At 38.7% G+C, this 22461-nt stretch overlaps 2 protein-coding genes across 3 annotated transcripts in view; both read left to right on the top strand.

The window, feature by feature from the left end:
- LOC146363306 (free fatty acid receptor 3-like) overlaps window positions 1-22461 on the top strand; it is a 94218-nt gene that overhangs the window by 3478 nt on the left and 68279 nt on the right. The gene's annotated exons all lie outside the window — the stretch shown is intronic.
- On the top strand, window positions 11187-19192 carry mbpa (myelin basic protein a). Of its 2 annotated transcripts, XM_084919452.1 has the most exons (8): window positions 11187-11474; window positions 13160-13255; window positions 13737-13763; window positions 16140-16160; window positions 16572-16630; window positions 17437-17520; window positions 17633-17653; window positions 17984-19192. In XM_084919452.1, the coding sequence occupies exons 1-8, from the start codon at window positions 11355-11357 to the stop codon at window positions 18141-18143; spliced, it is 588 nt and encodes a 195-aa protein (XP_084775578.1). In that variant the 5' UTR covers window positions 11187-11354; the 3' UTR covers window positions 18144-19192. The 2 variants fall into 2 exon arrangements, with proteins under 2 accessions (XP_084775578.1, XP_084775577.1); XM_084919451.1 differs by lacking the exons at window positions 16572-16630; window positions 17633-17653 and having other exon boundaries at window positions 17984-18078.

Below are 22461 nucleotides of genomic sequence, written 5' to 3'. Positions count from 1 at the left end.
GCTGAGGGTAAGAAAAAGGAGATTTTTCCTGTCTTATTTCTAAACCATAATATTTTTAAATCTATTCACTGAACACCTGAATATGTTTTAGTAAAACCATAAGACTGTGACAGATGTTAGGATCCTGCAGATGCAGTTTGCATGTTGTTTTGAAATGAATGGAAACAGCAGGCAGCTGGCCCACTTGAGCCATCGCAGGCACAATGAGTGAAATCCGTGAAATCTTTTTTGGCACGGAAGTGGAAAATATTGCCACAGTATTATTATGATAACAACATGGCTGTGCTTCTTTCACGCCCTGTCAATCTCATGAATGCGTTAAATGGGACAAAAGCAGACCAGTGATAGATTGATCAATTCTGTTGATTACATCAGAAAGATAAAACTGGGAAATGTATTACACAGTTTGCAGTTCGTCCACTCCTGTGAAGTGTCTTGTTGTTTTCAGTGACCTTCGCTGCCTACCAACATGTTTCTGTCACACTCCCACAGAGTGGAGTAAACTGGAATACATCGCTGTCAGAGTTTCTTTTATGTGATCAGCATGCAGCACTGAGAGACAGACTCACTGTTTTCATAATGAATGCAAAGATGGAGATTTACTGAAAACCAGCCGAATGGTCACCTGCTCTCTGTGGGGGAAACTAGGTGCATAACAGGCCGTCTTTACCCAGCACAGGAGATGTTTTTAACACATCAGTGGCTCCAATAAATATGAAGCAGAGTGGATGAACTTTATCTGTGTGTGGGGTAAGGCAGAAGGAAGAGAGATGAAATATTGTAAGGCAACACGTAGCAATATTTAAACAAATTTTAGGTGACATAAACATGAAACATTTACTGGGAAAATTGTATCACCAAAAAATAAATAAAGAAATTAAGTGATTATATTTCAATGGCTGCAAAAACAAGGGCTGGCTGTGATATTTAAGACAGAAAACCTGCAAAAGAAACATTTCCATCACAGACTTCTCTTCTGTTTCTACTTTGTCTCTGGTTGCAAAAATCCCCTTCGTGTGCAGTTAGCGGCGGTGGCTCAAAAATATCCTCCAGCCTTCGGTTTGAAACAAGAGAGCACGATATTGTTGAGTCGCTAAACAAATGATCGCTTTATGCTGGAGCCCTGCGCTGTGGCTCCTGCCAAATGTTGATGGAATCATTGGCTTTCAACCACCAAGACATTTGCATTGAGTTGTTTACCAGCCAAAAGGATTGCTGCAAGGACGCACTGCGATGGGGGGGGGGGAGCATATCTTACAGCTGATCCAATTAGCTCAAACAATAGAAATGTTCAAAGACAGAAAAGAGACAAACTGCCTCAGAAAAATCAGCAAATCATTATTCCTTTAGTGATAATTGACTTAAAGGACTGATTCTTGAATTATGAAACACTAGATGTAAAATGAAACACAATTATATTTACTTTAAAGTGGAGGAAGTGTTTTTTCTTTCTTTTTCAGCCAAGTGTCTGCTAAATGGAGACATCAGCTGCCGAGCCTCAAAGCTATGGTGTCATCTATGTGCATCTACAGGGAAGCCACTCGATACGAAGAGGTCATCCAGGGTGACGAAGAGACGCAGCAGCACAAAGGCTTTTCACTCTCGGGGCTTATTAGTGGATCACAGTTTATATGAGACAGAGTAACATCTCTTTCTTCCTTTTTCTACCACGGCTATTGTCTTCCTCAGATTAAAGAGAAATGAAAAGAAAGTAATTTCAGACAAATTTAAATCTTCAAAGACTTATTTGAGGACCGAAATTGTCTGTGAACAAAACATCGATCCATCTCATTTCTAGGATGTCTAATTCTGCCGTTCTGTCAAAGCAGCTGGCATCAGGCAAGACGTGCTTTACAACAAACATAAGTACCGTGACACAACAGTTTATAGCAACACTAAGGCGGGTCTGTCACTTCCAATTCAATATAAACACTCTTTAAGGAGCGCTTGGGGTTTCATTTAAAGACAGTTCTTAAATGATGATTTCAGGGAAATATTTATCCAAACCTACCTGACCCTGTGTAAAAAAGTAATTTCAGATCTCTGCAGGAAGTTTGTACACAAGAAGGGACTTAAACTTAAACAGCTTATTTAAGATCATTCCAAAGGGTTTCAATAAGATTTAAATTTTGACTTTGACTAGGCCACTCCAAAACCTTACTGTTTTGGACCAGTGAGGCCTGCAGTTCTTTAGATATTTCTCTGGTTCCTTTTGTGACCTCCTGGATGAGTCGCTGATGCGCTCTTGAAGTAATTTCGGTATATCGGCCACCCCAGTGAAGGTTCGTTACTGTTTTCTCTATTTGTGGATAATGGCTCTGACTGTGATTTACTGGAGTCGCAAAGCCTTAGAAATGGCTTTGTAATCCTTTCCCAACTGATAGATGTCGGTGACTTTGTTCCTCAGCTGTTTCTTTAATTTATATCATCATGTGTTGCTTTTTGAGATCTTTTAGCCTGCTTCAGTTTTATCAGACAATTTCTATTTAAGTGATTTCTTGATCCAACAAGTCTGCCAGTAAACAGGTGAACTTAGCTTCCCAAAAAATGAGATTAATCCAGTTAATTCATGATTTAACAATAGTGCTAATTACTTTTTCACACAGTCAGCCCCCCACAGTAACCCACAATCACATACAGACTTAATACTTAGACCAAGTCCTTTGCATTACTTCCAAAAACTTTGCTCTAAATGTGTGCCTTTCTCATGTTTGTATATATTCATCTAGTCTGTATATATCTATTCTATTCTATTCTATTCTATTCTATTTATATAGAAAAAAAACATACTAGACCTTAGGGGATATGAGTACCTAGGTTGGCTTTGACCTTAACCATCAATCTTAGTGTCCAGAGTCAAAGCTGACCTTGAGAAACAATTTCACAAAACTATATCAGGTACTCTATCACATGAAAGGGCACGGAGAGACTACACATTTTATTTTTTTATATGTTTTTTATATATATTTTTTATTACACTGTATTTGTATATCTTAAAATCTGAAGTTTTAAAAACGTATTAAAGCCAAAGGCTTCAGCCCATTCTGCTCCAATCATATGGTTAAAGATGATAAAATGTGTAATTTTAGTATGTAATCTTTGAAGGACATAGGTCAAAGGTCAAACATCAGTGTGTTGCTATAAAAGCAGGCTGATGACAGCGTGTTGTAATAAAGACACCATAAAACATCAAAGTTTTGATATAGCGTTTGCCCTTCGGGAAGCGTTGCCCTCTCTGAGTGTTTATATGTGCCTCCACCTGCTTTACTGCCTCTTAATGCAGACATTTTCTGCTCTTCAAAACAATTCAATTCAATTCAATTTTATTTATATAGCGCCAAATCACATCAACAGTCTATTGCAGCCTACGTCTATTGCAGCATAACTAAGGGAGGATTCAGGGTCACCTGGTCCAGCCCTAACTATATGCTTTAGCAAAAAGGAAAGTTTTAAGCCTAATCTTAAAAGTAGAGATAGTGTCTGTCTCCCGAATCCAAACTGGAAGCTGGTTCCACAGAAGAGGGGCCTGAAAACTGAAGGCTCTCCCTCCCATTCTACTTTTAAATACTCTAGGAACAACAAGTAGCCCTGCAGTGCGAGAGTGAAGTGCTCTAATAGGGTGATATGGTACTACAAGGTCATTAAGATAAGATGGGGCCTGATTATTTAAGACCTCGTATGTGAGGAGCAGGATTTTGAATTCAATTCTGGATTTAACAGGAAGCCAATGAAGGGAAGCCAAAACAGGAGAAATATGCTCTCTCTTTCTAGTCCCTGTCAGCACTCTTGCTGCAGCATTTTGGATTAGCTGAAGGCTTTTCAGGGAGTTTTTAGGACATCCTGATAATAATGAATTACAGTAGTCCAGCCTGGAAGTAATAAATGCATTAACTAGTTTTTCAGCGTCCCTCTGAGACAGGATATTTCTAACTTTAGAGATGTTGCGCAAATGGAAGAAAGCAGTCTTACATATTTGTTTAATATGTGTGTTGAAGGACATGTCCTGGTCAAAAATGACTCCAAGGTTCCTCACAGCGTTACTGGAGGCCAAGGTAATGCCATCCAGAGTAAGAATCTGGTTAGATACCATATTTCTAAGATTTTCAGGGTCGAGTAAAATAACCTCAGTTTTATCTGAATTAAGAAGCAGAAAGTTAGCGGCCATCCAGGTCTTTATGTCTTCAAGACACTCCTACAGTTTAACTAATTGGTGTGTGTTACCTGGCTTCATGGATAGATAGAGCTGCGTGTCAGGAATCCCATCTTTGGATTTGATATTTGTAATTAATTATATTTCCATTATTAAGAGTTTCTTGAGCTGTAGCAATGATGAGGCACATTTAATATCTTGGTTAACTTTGACTCACAGATTTAGACCATCACATTTTTAATTTCACACATCTAGCGTCCATCACCCCAGAAATTGCTGCCCTCAGAATAAGAGGGTTAGTGTCACACTCCAAATACTTTAATACAAATATGGGCAATAAACATGCCAGATTGTTTCTTTTCTTTAAAAAAAAAAGACAAACTTCAAGACTAAAACATACAGTGAGCCATTGCTACTGCACAAGGACAAATATACTTGACAAAATTGCAAAAAGTGAACAGAAAACCTGCAAAAATACGGGTGAAAAAAAGTCAGTCTACTTAAAAAATGAGGGGAAACGGTGATGATGGTGTATTTTGTCCACCAGTCTTCAGGCAACTATTTTGCTGAGTACCTTTATAAATCAAAACCCGTTTTTCCAAAATAATATGGTTTCAAGTGTGGTTTCCAATGACTGGGATCTCTGATGTGCCCTCCACTGGAATCTACCTGCAACAACCAATGTACAAAGCAAGCATAAACAGTGTTTATGACCCTGTGATTTGTCTTTTTATGTCTTGAAGAGACTCACAAACAGCAGGATCCCTGTCTGGGTGGCAGGGTTGGTCTTTTCATTAAACTGTGCCAGAAAATAACCAAAATTCAATTTAAGCTCATCTTTACCAAATTATAACTCAAGTGACCTCAAGCCTTTAAAATGGTGACAATGTCAGACTAATTCTGGGAACCTCTCAGGCTGACTCCCGCATCTGCAAGGTTGCAAAAGTCATAAAAACAGTTTTAATTTAATAATGTAAAACAAGGCAGACTTTTTCATGCGCTCTTCTACAGTACATGTGATGGAACAGAGGCCGTCTTTCTTCCTCTCTCCAGTAGCAGATAGATATTCGGCTGCTCGCTCTGAGTGGGTGACTTGGTTTAGATCAACATTCCTGCTGGGGTTCAAGGATATCTCCCGTGTTTGTGTCCCACAGCTCTCTTCCATGGCTGCTATTGTTTGTCCTCGCTCCGTCCTCAGCCATCCATTCCCAGGAACAAATCCAAGACTCTTCTGGACACGAGAGCACAAGCAGTGTGGTCAGCCCACTCTCTGCATTCCTGCACCCTACCTCTGACAGGCCTGTGGGTGCTGCACTGATGTCGTTTTTTGCAGGACAAACAACACAGTGTACAGCTCAGAGTGGACAAACACGTCTCCCATGTCCCCATTTTAGACTCTCTGTACAGGAAACTGGGCAGCCATGTTGCCCGGGCAGTGGTATGTGATATCAGGGCACGTTCACCCACTTATTCGAGATTTCTCAGCGGATGAGTTCAGATAAAGGCCTCACATTTCTACGTTTTTACGAGACTAGACATTTCCTGAGTCACCGTTTTAAGTGAATGAGCAACATTTAGAGCTGCAAGAGTTCAAAAGTTTCCATTAGCTTTTATATCAGGAGGAAAACCTGCATGTAAGTGATAAGTGATATTAATGAAAGACATCACTGTTTCAACTAATGCGTCATTTTGGATTAGCAAATGTACAAAGCAAGCAACTTCCCAGAAAGTAGTGACTGTTCAGCCAAAATTTAGCTTACATCTGCAGGTTACATTTTACCATGACTAACAGAGTTGACTCAGGGTGACTCACATTAGCCACAAATCCATCTTACACTGGCCAGATGTCAGGTTTATCATGACATTCGGTCCACACAACATTTGTTAGAGGCTCAACTGAGCTGTGAGTGCCCAAAACAGCCAACTTTAGCCCTAAATATGGTGGCAGTCTAATCAGATTTATGGATTAAACTGATATCAACAAATAATCTCTCCTCTTTGCTCCTTCTGCACATATATGGCTTAAATTTAAAGTTTGTACTTTAAAAAGGAAAAAAGGATGTACTACACTTACTGAATACATACTGAAAAAAAGCCATTTTAACTTTTTCCGTTATTATTCTGACAATCTGTAAACCAAACGGTTTGAGGAGTAAGTGGGTGTATTTAGGATTTCCATTCTTACCGACATAACCAAGACCAAGGAGTAGAAAAAACTTTCTGAAACTGAGAGTTCAGAGCCGTCTGAGCTTTGAGCTCATGGGCTATACTTGTCTATATGCTGATCCCATTATTTTAAATTCGGCCATGCTTAATCTGAGGTATCCATCACTGTAACAATTTATATGTAACAGAAAATGTAAAAAGAAATCATAACAAGTTCACTTTAGAGTTGTGCGATTAGTCTTAAATGATCAAGTTTTGTTTGACAACTGGTGTTTTATTGGACAGTTAGCTGCAAGGGGCTATTCAGCTAGCTTTGCATAATCAACAATAGCAACATCTGCTTTACATTTATTTGTAAATTAATGGCTGACTTGTATTTTGTCCACCTACTGATATTGCCAGATATATATCATTGTGTGCTACATGTGCTACATGCTAAAACCAAGAACCAGGCTGCTGAAGAACTGTCAGTTACACTGATCAATGTAACTAACTGCCTGCCAAATTCATGTTTGCATCTTAATTTCAGCTAAACTGTGATTTTTATTTCACGTTCCTGAAATAGTGATTCAGATGTAATTAGTAATAGGGACAAGACTGTCAGTTACTATGATCATCAGTCAGTATCAGGTGATAAATATAAATATTTAGGTATAATAATAGATCCAGAATTTACATTTTTTTAAAAAAAGTTGTGAATAGTCAAATTTGGTTTGGCAAATTTTAGGCTTGTTGGGAACAACTTAACGACTGAGGCCTCAAAACTTTTCTCTCTTATGACCTTTTGTCTCATTAGTTGGACACAGACAAATAAAACCACATCACAATGAATCGAAAGAATCTGTAAGCAAGCCATGAAAACCTAAGAACCTAAATACAACCTGCCTGGGACTGCAGATCAACATTAGCTAGTGTAGCTAAATCTGGCAGATTTACATCATGAATTTAAGGGCTCTATTTTTTGGTTGATTTATTGAGCCATTCACTTTCAACAAAAGTAACAAAATATGACAGTATATGCATCTGCAAACCCTCCAAGAATAGTTCACTTTGTACTCAAAGACCAGCATAACATTTCATTATACCTACAAGTTGACAGGTAGCAATGTTCCCTTCTGCATCTAAAGGTCAAGTCATCATCAAGTGGGCTCCAGACTCTGCATGCCATTGTCAACCTTGTTTTTGCACCATGCTCGTCATCGTTATTTGCCAGTTTAGCATTAGTTGGAATGCAACTCGAACTCCACTTGAGACGAAGCTTAGTGAGTTCGGAGCAATAAACATGATTCAAACCCAAAGGTAAACAATTATAAATGAAACTCACATTCTAAAAAAAAAGGGGGAAAAAAACAATAATGAAGTTTTAAATGTATCTTTCATTTTTTCAAACATTGGTTTGATTTGAATAAATAACTTTCAATGGTCACTGACAAAATCCATGTCACATTTAATGGTGCAATCAACAAAATTCAAACCTGAACATTCATGTCAGAGTTAAATTATTATTGTTAAATAAACTTTAATTTTCAGATATATAAGATATGCAAAATATAGTCAAATTTCAAGTGTTGGTATTTAACTTTCATGCTTACTTTCAATTCTCTTTATTTCAATGTGTTTATGTTAGTTTTATAAGCTGAAAGACCCCAGAAACAGCTACCTAGGATGTAGCTAATATAGGGTCAATAAAAGAATAGAAATGTTCAAATACAACAAACTCAGCAAGTCATAAATCTTGCTGGAATAGTTAAAAATGTGTTTCTTGCTAAAGAAAATGTTACTTAATTTGATTTTCTGTCTACGCTTTCCCTTCACCCCAAAACCAGTTTCGAGCAGTGGTTGCCTCTCCGTGATCCTGACTCTGCTGGAGGTTTGTTCCTGTCAAAAGGGAGTTCTTCCTCCCAACGTTTGCTAAGTGTTGCTCATAGGGGATTGTCAGATTTCTCAAGTTCTTTCTTATATATACATGATAACAGTCAGTCTGCTGAAAAACAGGGACTGAGATGAAAGATAAATAAAAAGAAATACTGCTGTAAGGCTGAAACTTTCATGATTAGATTTTTTGAATTTGGGTGAAAGCAGGAAAAGAAAACAAGCCCTAACATCCCAGACTGAAACTGTCTGCAGACATTCAGCCTCTGATGTCAGCAGGAAAGAGAAATGAGTCCCAAAACAAATTATCCTGTAATGATTCACAACAATATGACAGCACGAGTGAGGAGAAACAGTTCAGAGCTTGTTTGTTTCATAATTATATGCCCATCAGAAGCAGAACAAGATTTTTTTTTAATCTTATTTCCACGTTTAGCACACCGCATACACATATTACTTAAAAGTAAAACCAAAAAGTGCGCAAGCCAGGCAGCTCACAACAGTCAACACTAAATAGACCAGAATACCACAAATATATATTTGTGGTACATAATATTTAGAGTTTAGTCAATAAGTAAAATATAAATACTAAAAACGTGTTAACTAAAATTTGTGCTCACATGATAAAGAAAAGCTAAAAATAAGACTGTTGGTGGAAACTGAGAAGCCAGCAGAATCTCTTCATTATCAGGCCACATGACAGCTCACCCACTCATCAAGCTCGGCCATTCATTCAACATCCAAGTTATTTAGAGGCCTGCCTCTGCAACCCACTGGATATGCAACTGGCTTGGTTTGTCATTGGTATCCACAGATGCACTATGTACATGTCTTTTTATCTGTGATTACCATAATAGAAGTTTTTATTGAAATATACAAATATAAAATGTTTGTTGTGTGCAAGTGATCTGCAGATGGTTGTTTTGATTAGATTGTAGATGATTAAAAAGGCAGGAACCAATAGCCTATAGAGCTCAGCTGCTGAGGTGAATGTGTGATTTACCTGCATGTGCTTATCAGCCAATGGGGCTCCCAAGGTTGGCATATGAATTACTCGGAAAATTACTTGTGAATAAATAGAAATCAGCTCGATTCAGCATCTCTCCTCAAAATCTTTGTCTTTTTACTTTGCCTGCTTTGTCGTGAGGAGCCAGAACTCAGCTCTGTCTTATTATATGGGGTTTATAAGCCATGGCAGCTGAAAAGTTGCACCACAATGGCAGTATTAACTGTTTTGGCAGATTTTTTGTCTTCCTTTTCCTGCATGAAACTGTGCAAGACACAGTCCCAAAATTGAAAAAAAAATAATAAAAATACTAAAAGAATACTATCGAATAGCAGATGGTATGGTGCAGGTGTAGGTGCCTGTCTTTTGGTCTGTGCAAGATAAATTCACTAACCTTTAGTTTCACACTACACTACCACTCAGGGCGATTCTGGTAGTGCCTGATCCCACTGCAAAAGCATTTTGAATTTATTTGGGGAATTGATCGCTCGATCTGATGTCACGTTGTCTGATGTTTTTGAGGTCATTTACTCCTCTGACTGGCGCTAAGTCAAATTTTCAGTCTGTCTTTATCATAACTATTAATTTAGCTCAGCGTTTAGTTCAGAGTTTAGAAATGGGTGGCATGGTGTTGCAGCGGTTAGATGGCTCTGGGTTTGAACCTGCTTCTTGGTGAAGTTTGCATGTTTGCATACCAGTTTCCTCCCACAGTGGTATGTTAGACATGCATGCCATTGGTGGTTCAATCATTCGCCATATGTGTGTGTTATTTGCATCTCTGGCTTAGTATCTGAATCTGAATAGGATACAAAGTTTAGAAAATGTTCAGAAGCTTGAAAGGATGTCTTACTATTTATATTAAAACACTAAAACATTGTTATTAAAAATGTGGAGACTGTTCCTGCTATAAAACTTCCACTTCAGTAAAGTGGCCAAAACCCCCACTTTTCACTTGCTTTATGTTGTGCGATATGAACACATATGAATTTAAGCCATGTTTTTCCAGTTTAACCTGTTTGTTTTCTATAAACATTTCGGCTTGACTTGAAATAAGAAACAATCAACAACAAAAAGACATCTGTTCCAAAATATTAATATTCTGATGCTGCATGGGTGTTTTCTAACACAGCTCGCAGCTCAACAGATCGTGCTTTGTCTGCCGACCGCCGCAGCCGCTCTGGGTGAAACAACACATGCAGGACTCCTTGTAATGTTGTTAAGTGGTACAATGAGAAAAGAAATTTACACTCTACACTGCTAAACAGCCATGGATCGTTCTGTGAAACACTGACGGCTAACAAAAATATTCACTCCAAGGTCTTCAGGAGCAAATGCAGTTTGCTCAATCATCAATAAGCTGCAGATGCTTTCAAGGCAGCTACCTTTTATTTATTTTTTTGCAGATTTAAACTTGGTGCATTTGTACTTTTATTGGCATTAAAGCATAAAGCTGCAGTTTTCAAGTCCATGGCACAGATCTTGTTCTCCTGTTAGTCATAAACTGAAATAACTGGAGCTCTTGAATGGCTTTGGCTTAAAGACACCGAAACGGAGCAAATGCAATGTGCAAAGTCACCTCAAGTTTATTTTATTACTGTGCAGACAGATAATTGGCCTGTGTTCACAGGTTTTTGTCTCTTTCACACCATAGTCTTTCCTTTTCTTAATCTGGTGACTGTACATCCAATTCAAACACAATGCATGAAGAAGATATATGGGGCCGATGCAACAATGGCCCCACAGTGCTTCGGGCTGCTTTGCATCAGGGTGTGAGTTCAGACTCAGAGATAACCCTTGTTGTCCCTGCGGCCGGGGTGAGGCAGATGGGGAGAGGAACAATGGCCGGGCCCATGCGGAGGGCGGCAGTGACTGACACAGCCACTGAAGCTCCAAAGAATGCCTGGAGCTGAGCCAGAACTATGGACATCACCAATGCAAACCCCCCCACCCTCACCAACCTGACCCTCAGTATGTCCCATGGTGCCCTTGGGCCAAGGGGATGACACCTTCAAAGACAGCCCCTGAGCGTCAGATGGGCTGCAAACCACCCTGAAGGAGCAGCAGAGACGGGTTTTGGCACTGTGAGCTTTGGAATAGCTTGGAAGAGGACTACTGAGTAAACAGAGAGGTCAACGCCACCAAACAGCAGCAGCAGCTAGCATGGCTACAGCAAGCACCTCAGGGCAGAGCGCTTTCGGGCTCGGGAGGAAAAAGAAGAACCCCGGTCTGATGGATCAGATTAGCAAATTCTTTGGAGGAAACAAAAAGAAGAGGAGCAAGGTGAGCATCTATTCATTTAAACTGACAGTTTTATCCTCAGCTTAAACCAGTTTTAAACTTTTACTTAGTTAATTAGATACTTTGTGCCATGCTGTGGTCTGTGGTCTGTAAGCCAGTTCATGCATATATTAATTTTTACATATAAATAATAATGTGGTTACAATAATAATGCAATTAATATTATTAATAACTTGTATTTTTATCTTAAAAAGTGAAATATTAAAAAGAAATGTCCTCATAAACTAAAGTGAGACTTTGTGGATGATTAGAGGTTAAGGGAGGTGATAATTCACTTCTGCAGTTTATATTATTACAGTTTGCTTTTAAATATTTAAGCAATTTTGAATTTTCTTGAGCAGAGTTAGGATTTCTTTGGTTTTACTGCTTGTACTTCACATTCACCTGCAGACCTTATCTGTTAATTAAAATCCACTTATTTAAGCGTCAGTGTCCTAAAGCACTCCAGTTGTTTTGTATGTCAGACACCATCTCTGATGTTTCACTGAGTACTGCACTATGTAAAAGCTCACACTCAAAATCACTGTATGTACTGTGGGCTGTGGATTTTTTTTTGCCTCCCATCTTCACCTTTTTAAAAATATATATATATATTTTTTGGAGGGTATGAGTAACTCAAAAATCCATCCAGTTGCTTTGGTAGCTTTGCCCCGATGCACTGTTTTGTTTTGTTTTTCTTCTTATCTTGCAAAATGCTGCAAAGAATCTAATATGAAGGCTCTAATGCAGTCCCATTGAGATCTTGTGAAGGGAAAAACAGGCCTCAATGTGGATGCATGTAAATTTAGTCTGTAGATAGATAGCAGATAGAAAACATCAGACAAAGCCCCTTTCAGATTTCAAGATTCAACAGTATGTGATGGGAGGGGCCCTTCTGCTGCTTTCAAACTGCTTTCATCTGCTATCTGAGGCTGTTATTCTGAGTAGGCAGAGCGCAAGGACGCTAGATCTCAGAGATTTCTTGAATTTTATTGTTTGTGTGTTTCACTCTTGTATTTCAGCCTTTCTGTGACTCATTTGCAAGACAGACAGAAAACAACAGAAAGCAAAAAGATGCGTGCCTGCACATATCTCGCTTCTTTATTCGGACTTCTTTGCATTCATTAAATATAAGACCAAGTAAAAAAAAATACAATAACTGTCATAGAGGCAGGAACCTTCTTCTGATTGGCTTCCCACATAAACAGAGGCTTACAGCAATATGTAGGGGTTGCTACTGATCTCACAGCTCGCCGTAGATGACCATCAGGGATACATCTCCTCTCATTGTCTTCATTGCTTTTGCCTTTAAAACTTTAAAGTCTGAACCATTAAATAATTCCCAGAACACTCAATTTTTTTCTAAAAGGAGTGTTTATTGAACCCTTGAACCTTGAACATTTACAAAATCATTAAATATTGATTTGCATATATGAGGTTTAATCTGTATCATCAGTCTTAAAAACATCATCTTGATAATTTCCTCTCTGTCACTGAGATCTGACAACAATTAGGAAATATCAAAGCTATAATTCTGCAGCTGGTGCTGACTTTCATCAGAGAAAGTGAGCTCATCCCAATCTGTTCTATCATGAAGACACTGCAGAAAAAATGCATGTTTCATACAGTCAGGTGAACATGTGTTAAACAAATATATGCAGTTACTTGACCTCTGCTTATCTTCTCAGGGGTCTTTCCGGGGTCATCTGGCCGCCTCACCCCAGCAGTCCTCTTCCCGCCGTCGGACTAATGAAAATGCTGTTGTGCATTTCTTCAGGAGCATTGTAAGTTCCACTTGCACGCACACGTTATTCATGCCATTCCATACATGTTTTACTTACCTTTATAAAAGCTATTTTTTGTTGCTGGGTCACACTAACCCCGCCGAGCTTCGTTCAGTTAAATGTGTTTGATGTAATCCCCTGAAATTGCCAAAAACTGCATAACTCATAATGTGGAATAAACCAATTTCCTCCAGTATTTTCTTTGGCGCTAACTCTTGGCATCAACAGTGTGGCAATGTTTCAAAAACAGCTGGTTAAATTGTTTTTCCTCGCCTATCTCAGTGATTAGCGCGCCGCATGACTCCTTCATTTGCATATTGATAAAAAAGATTTTGGGGAAATTTCAATCAGCAGCTCAGCACTTTTTGTTTATTTCATATCTGAGTTTGTTGCTCTGATTTTGTTTTTGTTTTTTTGCTCTGAACAATCAGTCACTCTCTTGTTGTTGTTGTTGTTGTTGTTGTTGCTTGGTGTTCCTCAGGTTTCCTCTCCTCGTCCTAAATCCAGGGTGAGTCCCACTTTACCCATATCTGTTTTTAATTATTCCAAAGGTTTAACCACAGGATGAAGATAAAGAGAGAGTGTTTTTGCAGAAATCAAAGGTTAAAATAATCACTCTTTATCATTTCAGGTTTAAATTAAATTTTGTTGATGAAGTGCCAAAACAAAGTCAAAACAATCACCTCACCTTTTTTATAGTAAAATAGAGATCCAATCATTTTAAAGAGGGAAGCCTAACAATCAGACGAACCCCTGTGAGCAAGCACTTGGCATCAGTGGGAAGAAAGAACTGCCATTTAACAGGAAGAGGACTCCAGCAGAGCCAGGCTCAGGGAGGAGCAGCCATATGCAGTGAAGGAGAAGAAAGAGAAGGGATCAATATAGAGACAAAGACATTATATAGTAAGATAGACTGAATGTTAGAAAAGCCCCTCAGTTCATTCCTTTGTCTTAAGCTGTTTAAGCTCATTTCCCTCTAAGGCCACACCTTTTTTTTTTTTTATTAAAACCTCTTCTGATTGGCTGTCACTTAGATAGCATAAACATGAATGTAGCTTCCTAACCTCAAAAGGGGAAGTACCTACAACTTGCATTCTATCCGAAGACCACAAGATGGCGACAGTTGTAGTAGCAAAGACGATTTAGGTCCTATCCAAGTTTATATGAAAACTCCCTTTTTGACCTCTGCAAACACTTTCCTCCTGAGTCTATGGACTCAGTCACTTATTTTGGGTAATACTTAATCCAAAATTGAGTTTATTTCAGAAATCTTGTTAATACTATCTTAAAAAAATGGAGGTACAAAACCGCAGGCTAAAATTAGCCAATTTAGCAGATTTTACTGTTGAATATTACATCAAGAATTTTGCACTTTGCAGGCATCGATTATGTTTACTGTGAGTCTGCTAGGGTCTGCTCAGGCCTGAGAGATACAAATTTTAGCATTAGATAATGAAGGTCTATGAGGACATCTGCAGTCCTGCCTTTATTTATTTTTTTATGTAATTCATTTTTTGTGTCTTGAATGCACCAACTGCACATGCACCCAGACTTCAAAGAAGTAAAACTGAAATCAATACTCAACTGTTGCCGATATAAATACACTCTGCTATAAAAGCAGCAGAATCAAAGTTCTTTATTTAGAGAAGCCTAAAAATGAGATTTGGATATTTGACCTAAAATCTGTCTCAATGGTTACTTTACTGATACTATCATGACTGCAAATTTTCCACCACAATTTCTGCTAATTGCATCTCACATCTTATTGTGGAAATTCACTTTACTCGTTTTCAGCATTGCATGAAGGCATGAAGGTGCCTTCATGCAATGGTTACAAAATCACTGGAGAGCCATGAATTGCCCATCTAGTGTCCTGTGGATCTAAATGTGCACTGTGGGTCTTTCACCCATAAACAAATGGATGAAACAGAGTTCACCTGTGTTCACAGAGATTATCTAAATGTCCTACAAAGGGAAAAGCTGATATAATCACAGACAGCACTATAAGCCATAAATAAGAAAATAGCAGATAATAAGATCATAATAGATAGAGACCTCTGCATCACCAGTGAGATTTTCTTTAACCGTAACCCACTTATTGTTTTTCTTTTTCAAACTGTCAGCAACTGCACAAAAATGATATTTAATGTATTTTTTAATATTTGTCAGAAGGGTTCATAAACACGGTTTGGGCTTTGAAGGGTTAATGAAAGCTAAAATGTAATGTGTACCTAATTTCACACATCACCATGGTTGCTATCCTGGTGTTATCATGGTAACATAAACTAAAGCTGAGGCTGATTTTAGTGAGACAAATAGATAATTGGTTATAACTGAGCAAACCAAGACTGTGACCTGATGATGGTGCCATTATGTAATATTAAGGTTATAGTTCATACGTTTTTTGAATGAATATCTGGAAAAAAATATCATAGCAAGTCATCTTATTTATGCTGATGTTTACTAGATTATTAGTAATCCTCTGTGTGGGGATCTAACTGTATTCTTATATTTGTCTTATTATTGCAAAGCAATTTCTTTATGAGGGTTACATATTCCTCTAAAATGCAGATTCCCACTCTGGTACCGGATAAATACATTATCAAGGATCATGAGATAACTGGACAGGAAACAAAACCTTTTCTCTTTTTTTTATATGTGCATCCATTTTCAGCTTGTTCATGTTTTTTTTAGGAACCTTTACCGAAACTTTTTTAAAAGCCAGATCATAGCAGTGGAGATCATGGAGGGACTGGATAAAATCAGAGTTTTCACATCGACTTGTCTGCTACCACAAACCTAATCTGAGACCAGTGCAGGTGGCATCATAATCTTACTGTTGCTCATCTCACCATGTCGTTATCTGTTTCTTTTTCATGTCCAGTGGAGAGACGTCTTGGGTTTGGTACGTCACTCGATCCATCTCAAATTATACAAAAGCCCCACTGCTGACTGCGCCGCTCTGTGCGTCTGCAATCATCCCATTTAAATCTGTCTGTCAACCTCTTCTTTGCAACATGTCCTTTGTCTGCAGTGCACCTGTTACCTAACCTACTTTGTGTTTCACTGCTTTCCTCCCTGAAGAGAAATACATTTTATACCGGAGCGCGTTGAATCAAGTCACATTCACGTCCTGATTCACCAGCATTCACACACAAGGCCTGAAAGGCACAGTTACAGCAGATCAGCCTGGATGAATGCCACAGAAAATCAATTTCATTCATTGACTTGCTGCTTGGAAATTATTGATACAGTTATTGACTTATTGATAAGTTCATTACACTTCAATTTCCCTCCCTTCTTTGCTTCAATCCAGAGCGACTCACTGCTTCTGGATGACTTTGAAATCGCTCAACTATTTATGAACCACAGCCGGTAAACGCTTTTTTCTTAGGACCTCTCCCCCCCCTCTCCTCTTTCACACCTCTAGTTCTCTGTAACACCTTCATCAACTTCTCCAGAGATGACTCACCGATCCATCTGTTCTGGTCTGCCACCTCCTTTGTGTCTTCTTATCTGTCCAGCCACTGTGGACACCTCTTTGTGTGTCATTTGATCAGCCACTTACACCCTTTGTGTCAGTGTCTCTTCTCATGGACCCCATCTTCTCCTTGTCATCCATCTTTTTTCCCCTAAAGGTTACTGTTAGGTGAAATCTGGTCCAGTCACACATTCATATTTCTCTCCTTTCATGTCTACTCACAATAACAGATCAAAGACAACCTTCTTCTTTGCTGTTGCAGAGAAACCACATACCTGCACTTTGTTATTTTGCACACCAATTCACTTTTAATATCAAAGAAGGAAATTCAACTCGTAGCCAAACACAATGAAAGCACAAACCCAAATACCAAGGAGTCCATCCTAATGCATTTAAAGAGGATGGAGATCATTAATAAGAAGGTTTGCAGTCATATTACCGGTGGTTATGTGTTTTTTGTGCAGCAACAGCAAAAACGGCACCCTTTGTAACAAAATGTTAAGTAGTTTTTTTTGTGTTTGGCATTTTGTTGAAGTAGTTTGATATCTCTGATTGTCTGGGGGGAAATATCTTTAATCTCATGGAGAGGAAAAGGCCGTCCATGTAAAATGAATTGCTTAAAGGTTATGCAGCGAGGCAATGCTGGATTCTGGAGCTGGTTCCAGTTCTCCACCTGTGTTTATAAGGCATCTTTTTCTAGGCCACGTCACCGCGTGCCGAGAGCACAAAGTCACCAGTCAGAAGGCGCAGAGACCAAAGCACGCTGTCCAGACTCTTCAACCTGGTGAGCTCGCAGAACGTTTGCCTCTTTGCTTTACCCAGAATTCCCCCTTTCTGCCTGTAAACCTGGATTTCACGAGCACTGCTTCCTGTTTGTTTTTGCTCAAATGCAACAGTGATGTTCTCGTCAGAGATCAGTGAGTAGGATGTAAATACGGTCATTTCATCATCATCATGCTTTTACTGCAGCCTGTCATCATAATAAACTAACAAGCTTTAGAGCCACATTTTCACTTTTACATGTAAGCCCAAATTCATCCAATGCCATCTACCTCGATGTTTTTGAGGCTTTATTTTCAGTGTGGATCAGCGCCACTAAATGCAACGTTTTTTTGACAATCACCTCGTTCATGAACTTTCAACACTGTTTTAACCAAATATCTCCCCAGATTGCTCTTATCTGTGGCTGCGGCAGGAAAACTAATGTTTTTCTCAACCTCCTCATGTCCACTTCTTCTTCTCTCCAGGGAGAAGGCAAGTCCCGTGCACCCTCTAAACGCTGGAGCACCATCTTCTAAGCTCTCCACTGAGGACCAAACCGCAGATCCGACACCGATGAGACCAGAAGAAGAAGAGACAGATACGCCTGCGGCAGACTCACGACCTCAAGAGATGTTAACAAACTAACACGATCCTCCTTTATCTTTAGACAGAGACACAACATTAGTGTAAAAATCCTCTTTTTATTTTTAATCCTACTTCTGAGGAATTATTTAGCTGTTTGTAAGAGGTTCAGTCATGCTTTTAGTAAAGTCTCCTACCATAAAAATCATTGTCTGATGGTGCTAGTGTCTGCTGTCTGAGGTTTGTTCATGGCGGGTGTTTGTTTCTTCTCTGTCTGCTGTCGTCTGCATTTTGTACACGATTGATGCTTTATGGATCTCGCTGCTTCCTAGAAACACACAGCTCACACGACACACAAGGCAAACACACTTTCACATGTGAAATCGTGACAGAGGGTTGAGCATGTCACAAAGCCACACGTTTGTAAAATGCAACTGGAAACCTATAGAAGTAGTGGACTCTAATATTGTTTTTAACACCACTGCTTAAGTTTTCTTTGCCTCAGTGTAATTAATCACCATGTATGATATTGATGCTTCCCAACTCTATCAAAACAAGATGAAAATGCCCTTTCGAATGCACTGTTTCACACCTGAGAAATGTGCTAAAACTATTCTGTTGTCTTTTCTGTAGCTTTTGCCTCATTTAGTGATTTTCTTTATCTGTTCTGTCGTCATTTAAGTTTTATGATGATTTGTGTTTTTCCAGAGGATGGCTGACATGTTTTATAGCTGATGGTTAATTTGCAAGTGGTTCAAAGGTTTAAGGATGAAGCAGCAAGGTGGCACGAGGAGCACAGTACTGTAGGACAGGATGTTGGATTCATGTGTTCTGACAAATATTTTGTGATTTATTTATTTTTGTTTGTAATAAATTACACTGCCACTCTTATTTCTACTTGATGTTTGTATGTTCACTTTAACTGAATGGTCAAAAGCACTGTAAAGATGAGATGGCTAATGTGTGGTGGTGCTACGGGAATAGGAACTGATACTTAGATAAGTGTTGTGTTTCCTCTTAATGTAAATTTCCTGTTTGTAATGTACAGCCTAACTTGCAATAAACACCTTTACTTTTTTCACATTTAAGAGTTATTAAATGTTTTAAAATCAGATCATTCCCTTGTCTTTGCTGCGTTTTAATTGTTATGATTTACCAAACATATGATTCAAATGAGCTCTGAGCAAAAAATGTGACATCGAATGTACACGCTAGCGTTCCTGTTGAACGTTAACCAGATAATAACACTTTCACGTCTGTGGTAAGGGGACAGTCTGCTAGGCTTAAAATGCCTGAAAACAAGTGGACACAACTAGTCGAATGCATAGACTGTATGTAAAAGATGGACTTTAGTCATAAAGATCAAGCCAGAAGTCCTTAAAACTGTTTTTTCTTTTCCTTTTAATAAGGTTTGATTTCATAGAAAGTGATGAGAAAATGGTTTTTAGATTATTTTGAACTCAGTTAAAAACTTTCCCGATGAGCTTCTTCTCAGTCAGTAGTTTCAAATATATGTGAAATATAGTCTCTGCTAGAGTTTAGGAGGACGATAAAACACAAGATGCTTTAGAGCAGGGGTGTTCAACTCCAGGCCTCGAGGGCCGGTGTCCTGCAAGTTTTAGATGTATCCTTAATGCAACACAGCTGATTTCGATGGCTAAATTACCTCCTGAAGTTGTCTTGAAGTTCTCCAGAGGACTGGTAATGAATTAATCATTTGATTCAGGTGTGATGACCCAGGGTGAGATCTAAAACCTGCAGGACACCAGCCCTTTAGGCCTGGAGTTCCCCACCCCTGCTTTAAGGCATGTTTACCTTATGCATGATAAGTCGCTGGTGTATGAGAGTATCTGCTGTTTATTGGTGTCTCAGTCAGACCGAGCTCTCACTCCTCATGAAGTTAGGAACAGCAACAAATTCTCAGAACAGGGCCTCACATTAGGACTATAATAACCATATGATGATGTCACGGTGGTTATGTTCTTGAAGAAGAACATAACCACCTATATATAGTCTATATTCTTAAGGTTGAACAGACCATAAAAATAGCTGCACTTCTAAAGCTTTGTCTTTTTCTGTTAAAGTAATGCAAAAAACAGAGTATAAAATATTGTATAGTGTCATGTTTCACTGTGTGGCAGGCAGGATGAGGACCCAAATCCAGGACTTGGCACACGGAAAAGTAAAATTAAAACGGCAGCTTTATTTCCTGGAAAAACTCCACACTAAATACAAGAAAACAAAACCAGAAACATGAAACCTAGGGAAGTACACTACAACAGAGAACTTGGAGAATACAAGGGGCACAGAAGACTCACACACAGCACTTAGGAGGGTTGACGGTATGACGTGACAACAAACAGGGGAAGACTGAGGGCTAAAATACACAGGCAGGATAACGAGAGGATGGGGAACAGGTGGAAACACAGCTGGAACTAATCAGACATAAAGAGACAAGGGGACGCAAAACTAGATACACTGACATGAGACAAGGACTATCAAAATAAAACACAAAGCATGAGCCATAAGCAATTTGACACAGAGACGTGGAAAATGACAGGCTCAGAACAGAAATGACTGTTTTAGTACCATTGGCATGCTTGCTACTGCATTCGCTGTAAGTTATCTTGCCTCACATCACACATATTAAATTAATCATTAGTTTAATGTAAACAAACAACACAATAGTTCACACAGACACACTACACAAAGATAATGTACGCAAAGTGTCCCTAATAATAATGTAGAAAATGGTTCCGTTCCAATTTATCATGCTTACTTTCTATTTAGTTTCTATTTTGTCCTTGAGCACATGAATGTATGAAATATACAGTGCTCTGTATGTGTATGTGTTGTATGTGTGTTGATGCTCAGGTACATTTGCAAGTATGCATAGAGGCATTCTGCAATTGTGAAATACCTTATGTTAAACTATTCATTTGTACAAAGGGGCAGGCTTATAAGATTTCTTCTTGCACCGCTTAAGTTATATATTCTAACATCTTAAATAAACTCAAATAAATAAAGAAATATACATTTCTAGTACTATGAAAGAAAAAGAAAATTACATTTCTGACATTTTAACAGCTCATTTAAGGTCAAGTAATAGCCTTCTACTGGAAGATATGTAACCATACTTCATAAATTTTCAATATTTTACCCATTAAGAGTCTTTGTTGAATTGTCAACTTGTTTTAAAAAATTACAAAATTTGACCCTGTTACCTTCTTGCAGCTTAGAAGGCTTATAGTTTGACCTAGCAGCTCAAAAACTGAGAGGAAGAAAATGTAAACTGATAAGCCCCTGTTGTAACTCAGCGATGATCCATGCCATAAAAAGCTCCCAAACATTGCTGAAATATTCTCTCAAGGCCAGTCGTCTACGTCAGACGATAATCCCAATATCAAAGTCTTTTGCAGAGTGAAAAAAACAAGATCTCAACTACATCAAGCAGGACACTCTGTCCTACATTTAATTAAACACTAAACAAGGATGAGTCATCCTCGTTAGACTACCTTGTCAATACTGAGAAGTGGGAAAAACAGTGTTTCTCATCATTAGAAATAACGGTGAGATAGAACTTTTCATGGACTACTGCCCCTAAAAGCAGAATAATCACTGAGCTGCATATTCTCTGAATAATTCAATAATTGGCTCAGAGGTCTATAATCCATGTTACGTCACGCACATTTGAGCACTCATATAAAGAGCAAACTGTACACTCAGCCAGTTCATCTTCACAGTTAATCCAGCCATACAAGTGTCTAATGTGACAAAACATTTCTATAAAATGATTTTTAACTGTACTGCAGTAACATTTCTCTCTAAGCTATAGGGCTCTGCAAGCCAAAAATGTATTTTCTGTGTTATGTCATTTCTTTCTTTGATGGTCAGGACCTCATGTTTGCTATTTCTATAGACTATCCCATCTGAAAACACCCAAATACATTAATCAGCAGTCCCATTCACTGGCATCTCTAGATCATGTTATCACAGATAGTGTAGTTTTTGACTAGAATGGCTTGATGCAGTGTTGAGCTACAGAGACCTCTTGTGCCCCGTCATTGTGCTGCAAGGCAGCATTCTAAATGTGTTCTAATGGGGCACATACTATATCCAAAAGCAGCACCTGTTTACTGAATTTTGAATGTGAGAATTTCTCCACTATAAAAAAAGCAATCTGTTCCTATGCACACAACTCAGCAGGTGACTAAGAGCCGACAAACAGTTATTGAGACTGTTATGAAAATGACCATAAATGACCCAGGTTTTAAGATGAGCCTAAAGCTCGATTTAGACTTCTGCAGGAAAGCTGCATCCTAACTTACGTCGTAATCAGAAACTCCTTTTAGCCGTCCACCACATTTCCATGCCATTGAAG

This window comes from Perissodus microlepis, chromosome 22 (assembly GCF_051167445.1).
Source record: "Perissodus microlepis isolate ML-2025 ecotype Zambia chromosome 22, ASM5116744v1, whole genome shotgun sequence".
Lineage (NCBI taxonomy): Eukaryota > Metazoa > Chordata > Actinopteri > Cichliformes > Cichlidae > Perissodus > Perissodus microlepis.
This window is presented reverse-complemented; position numbering and strand designations above follow the sequence as displayed.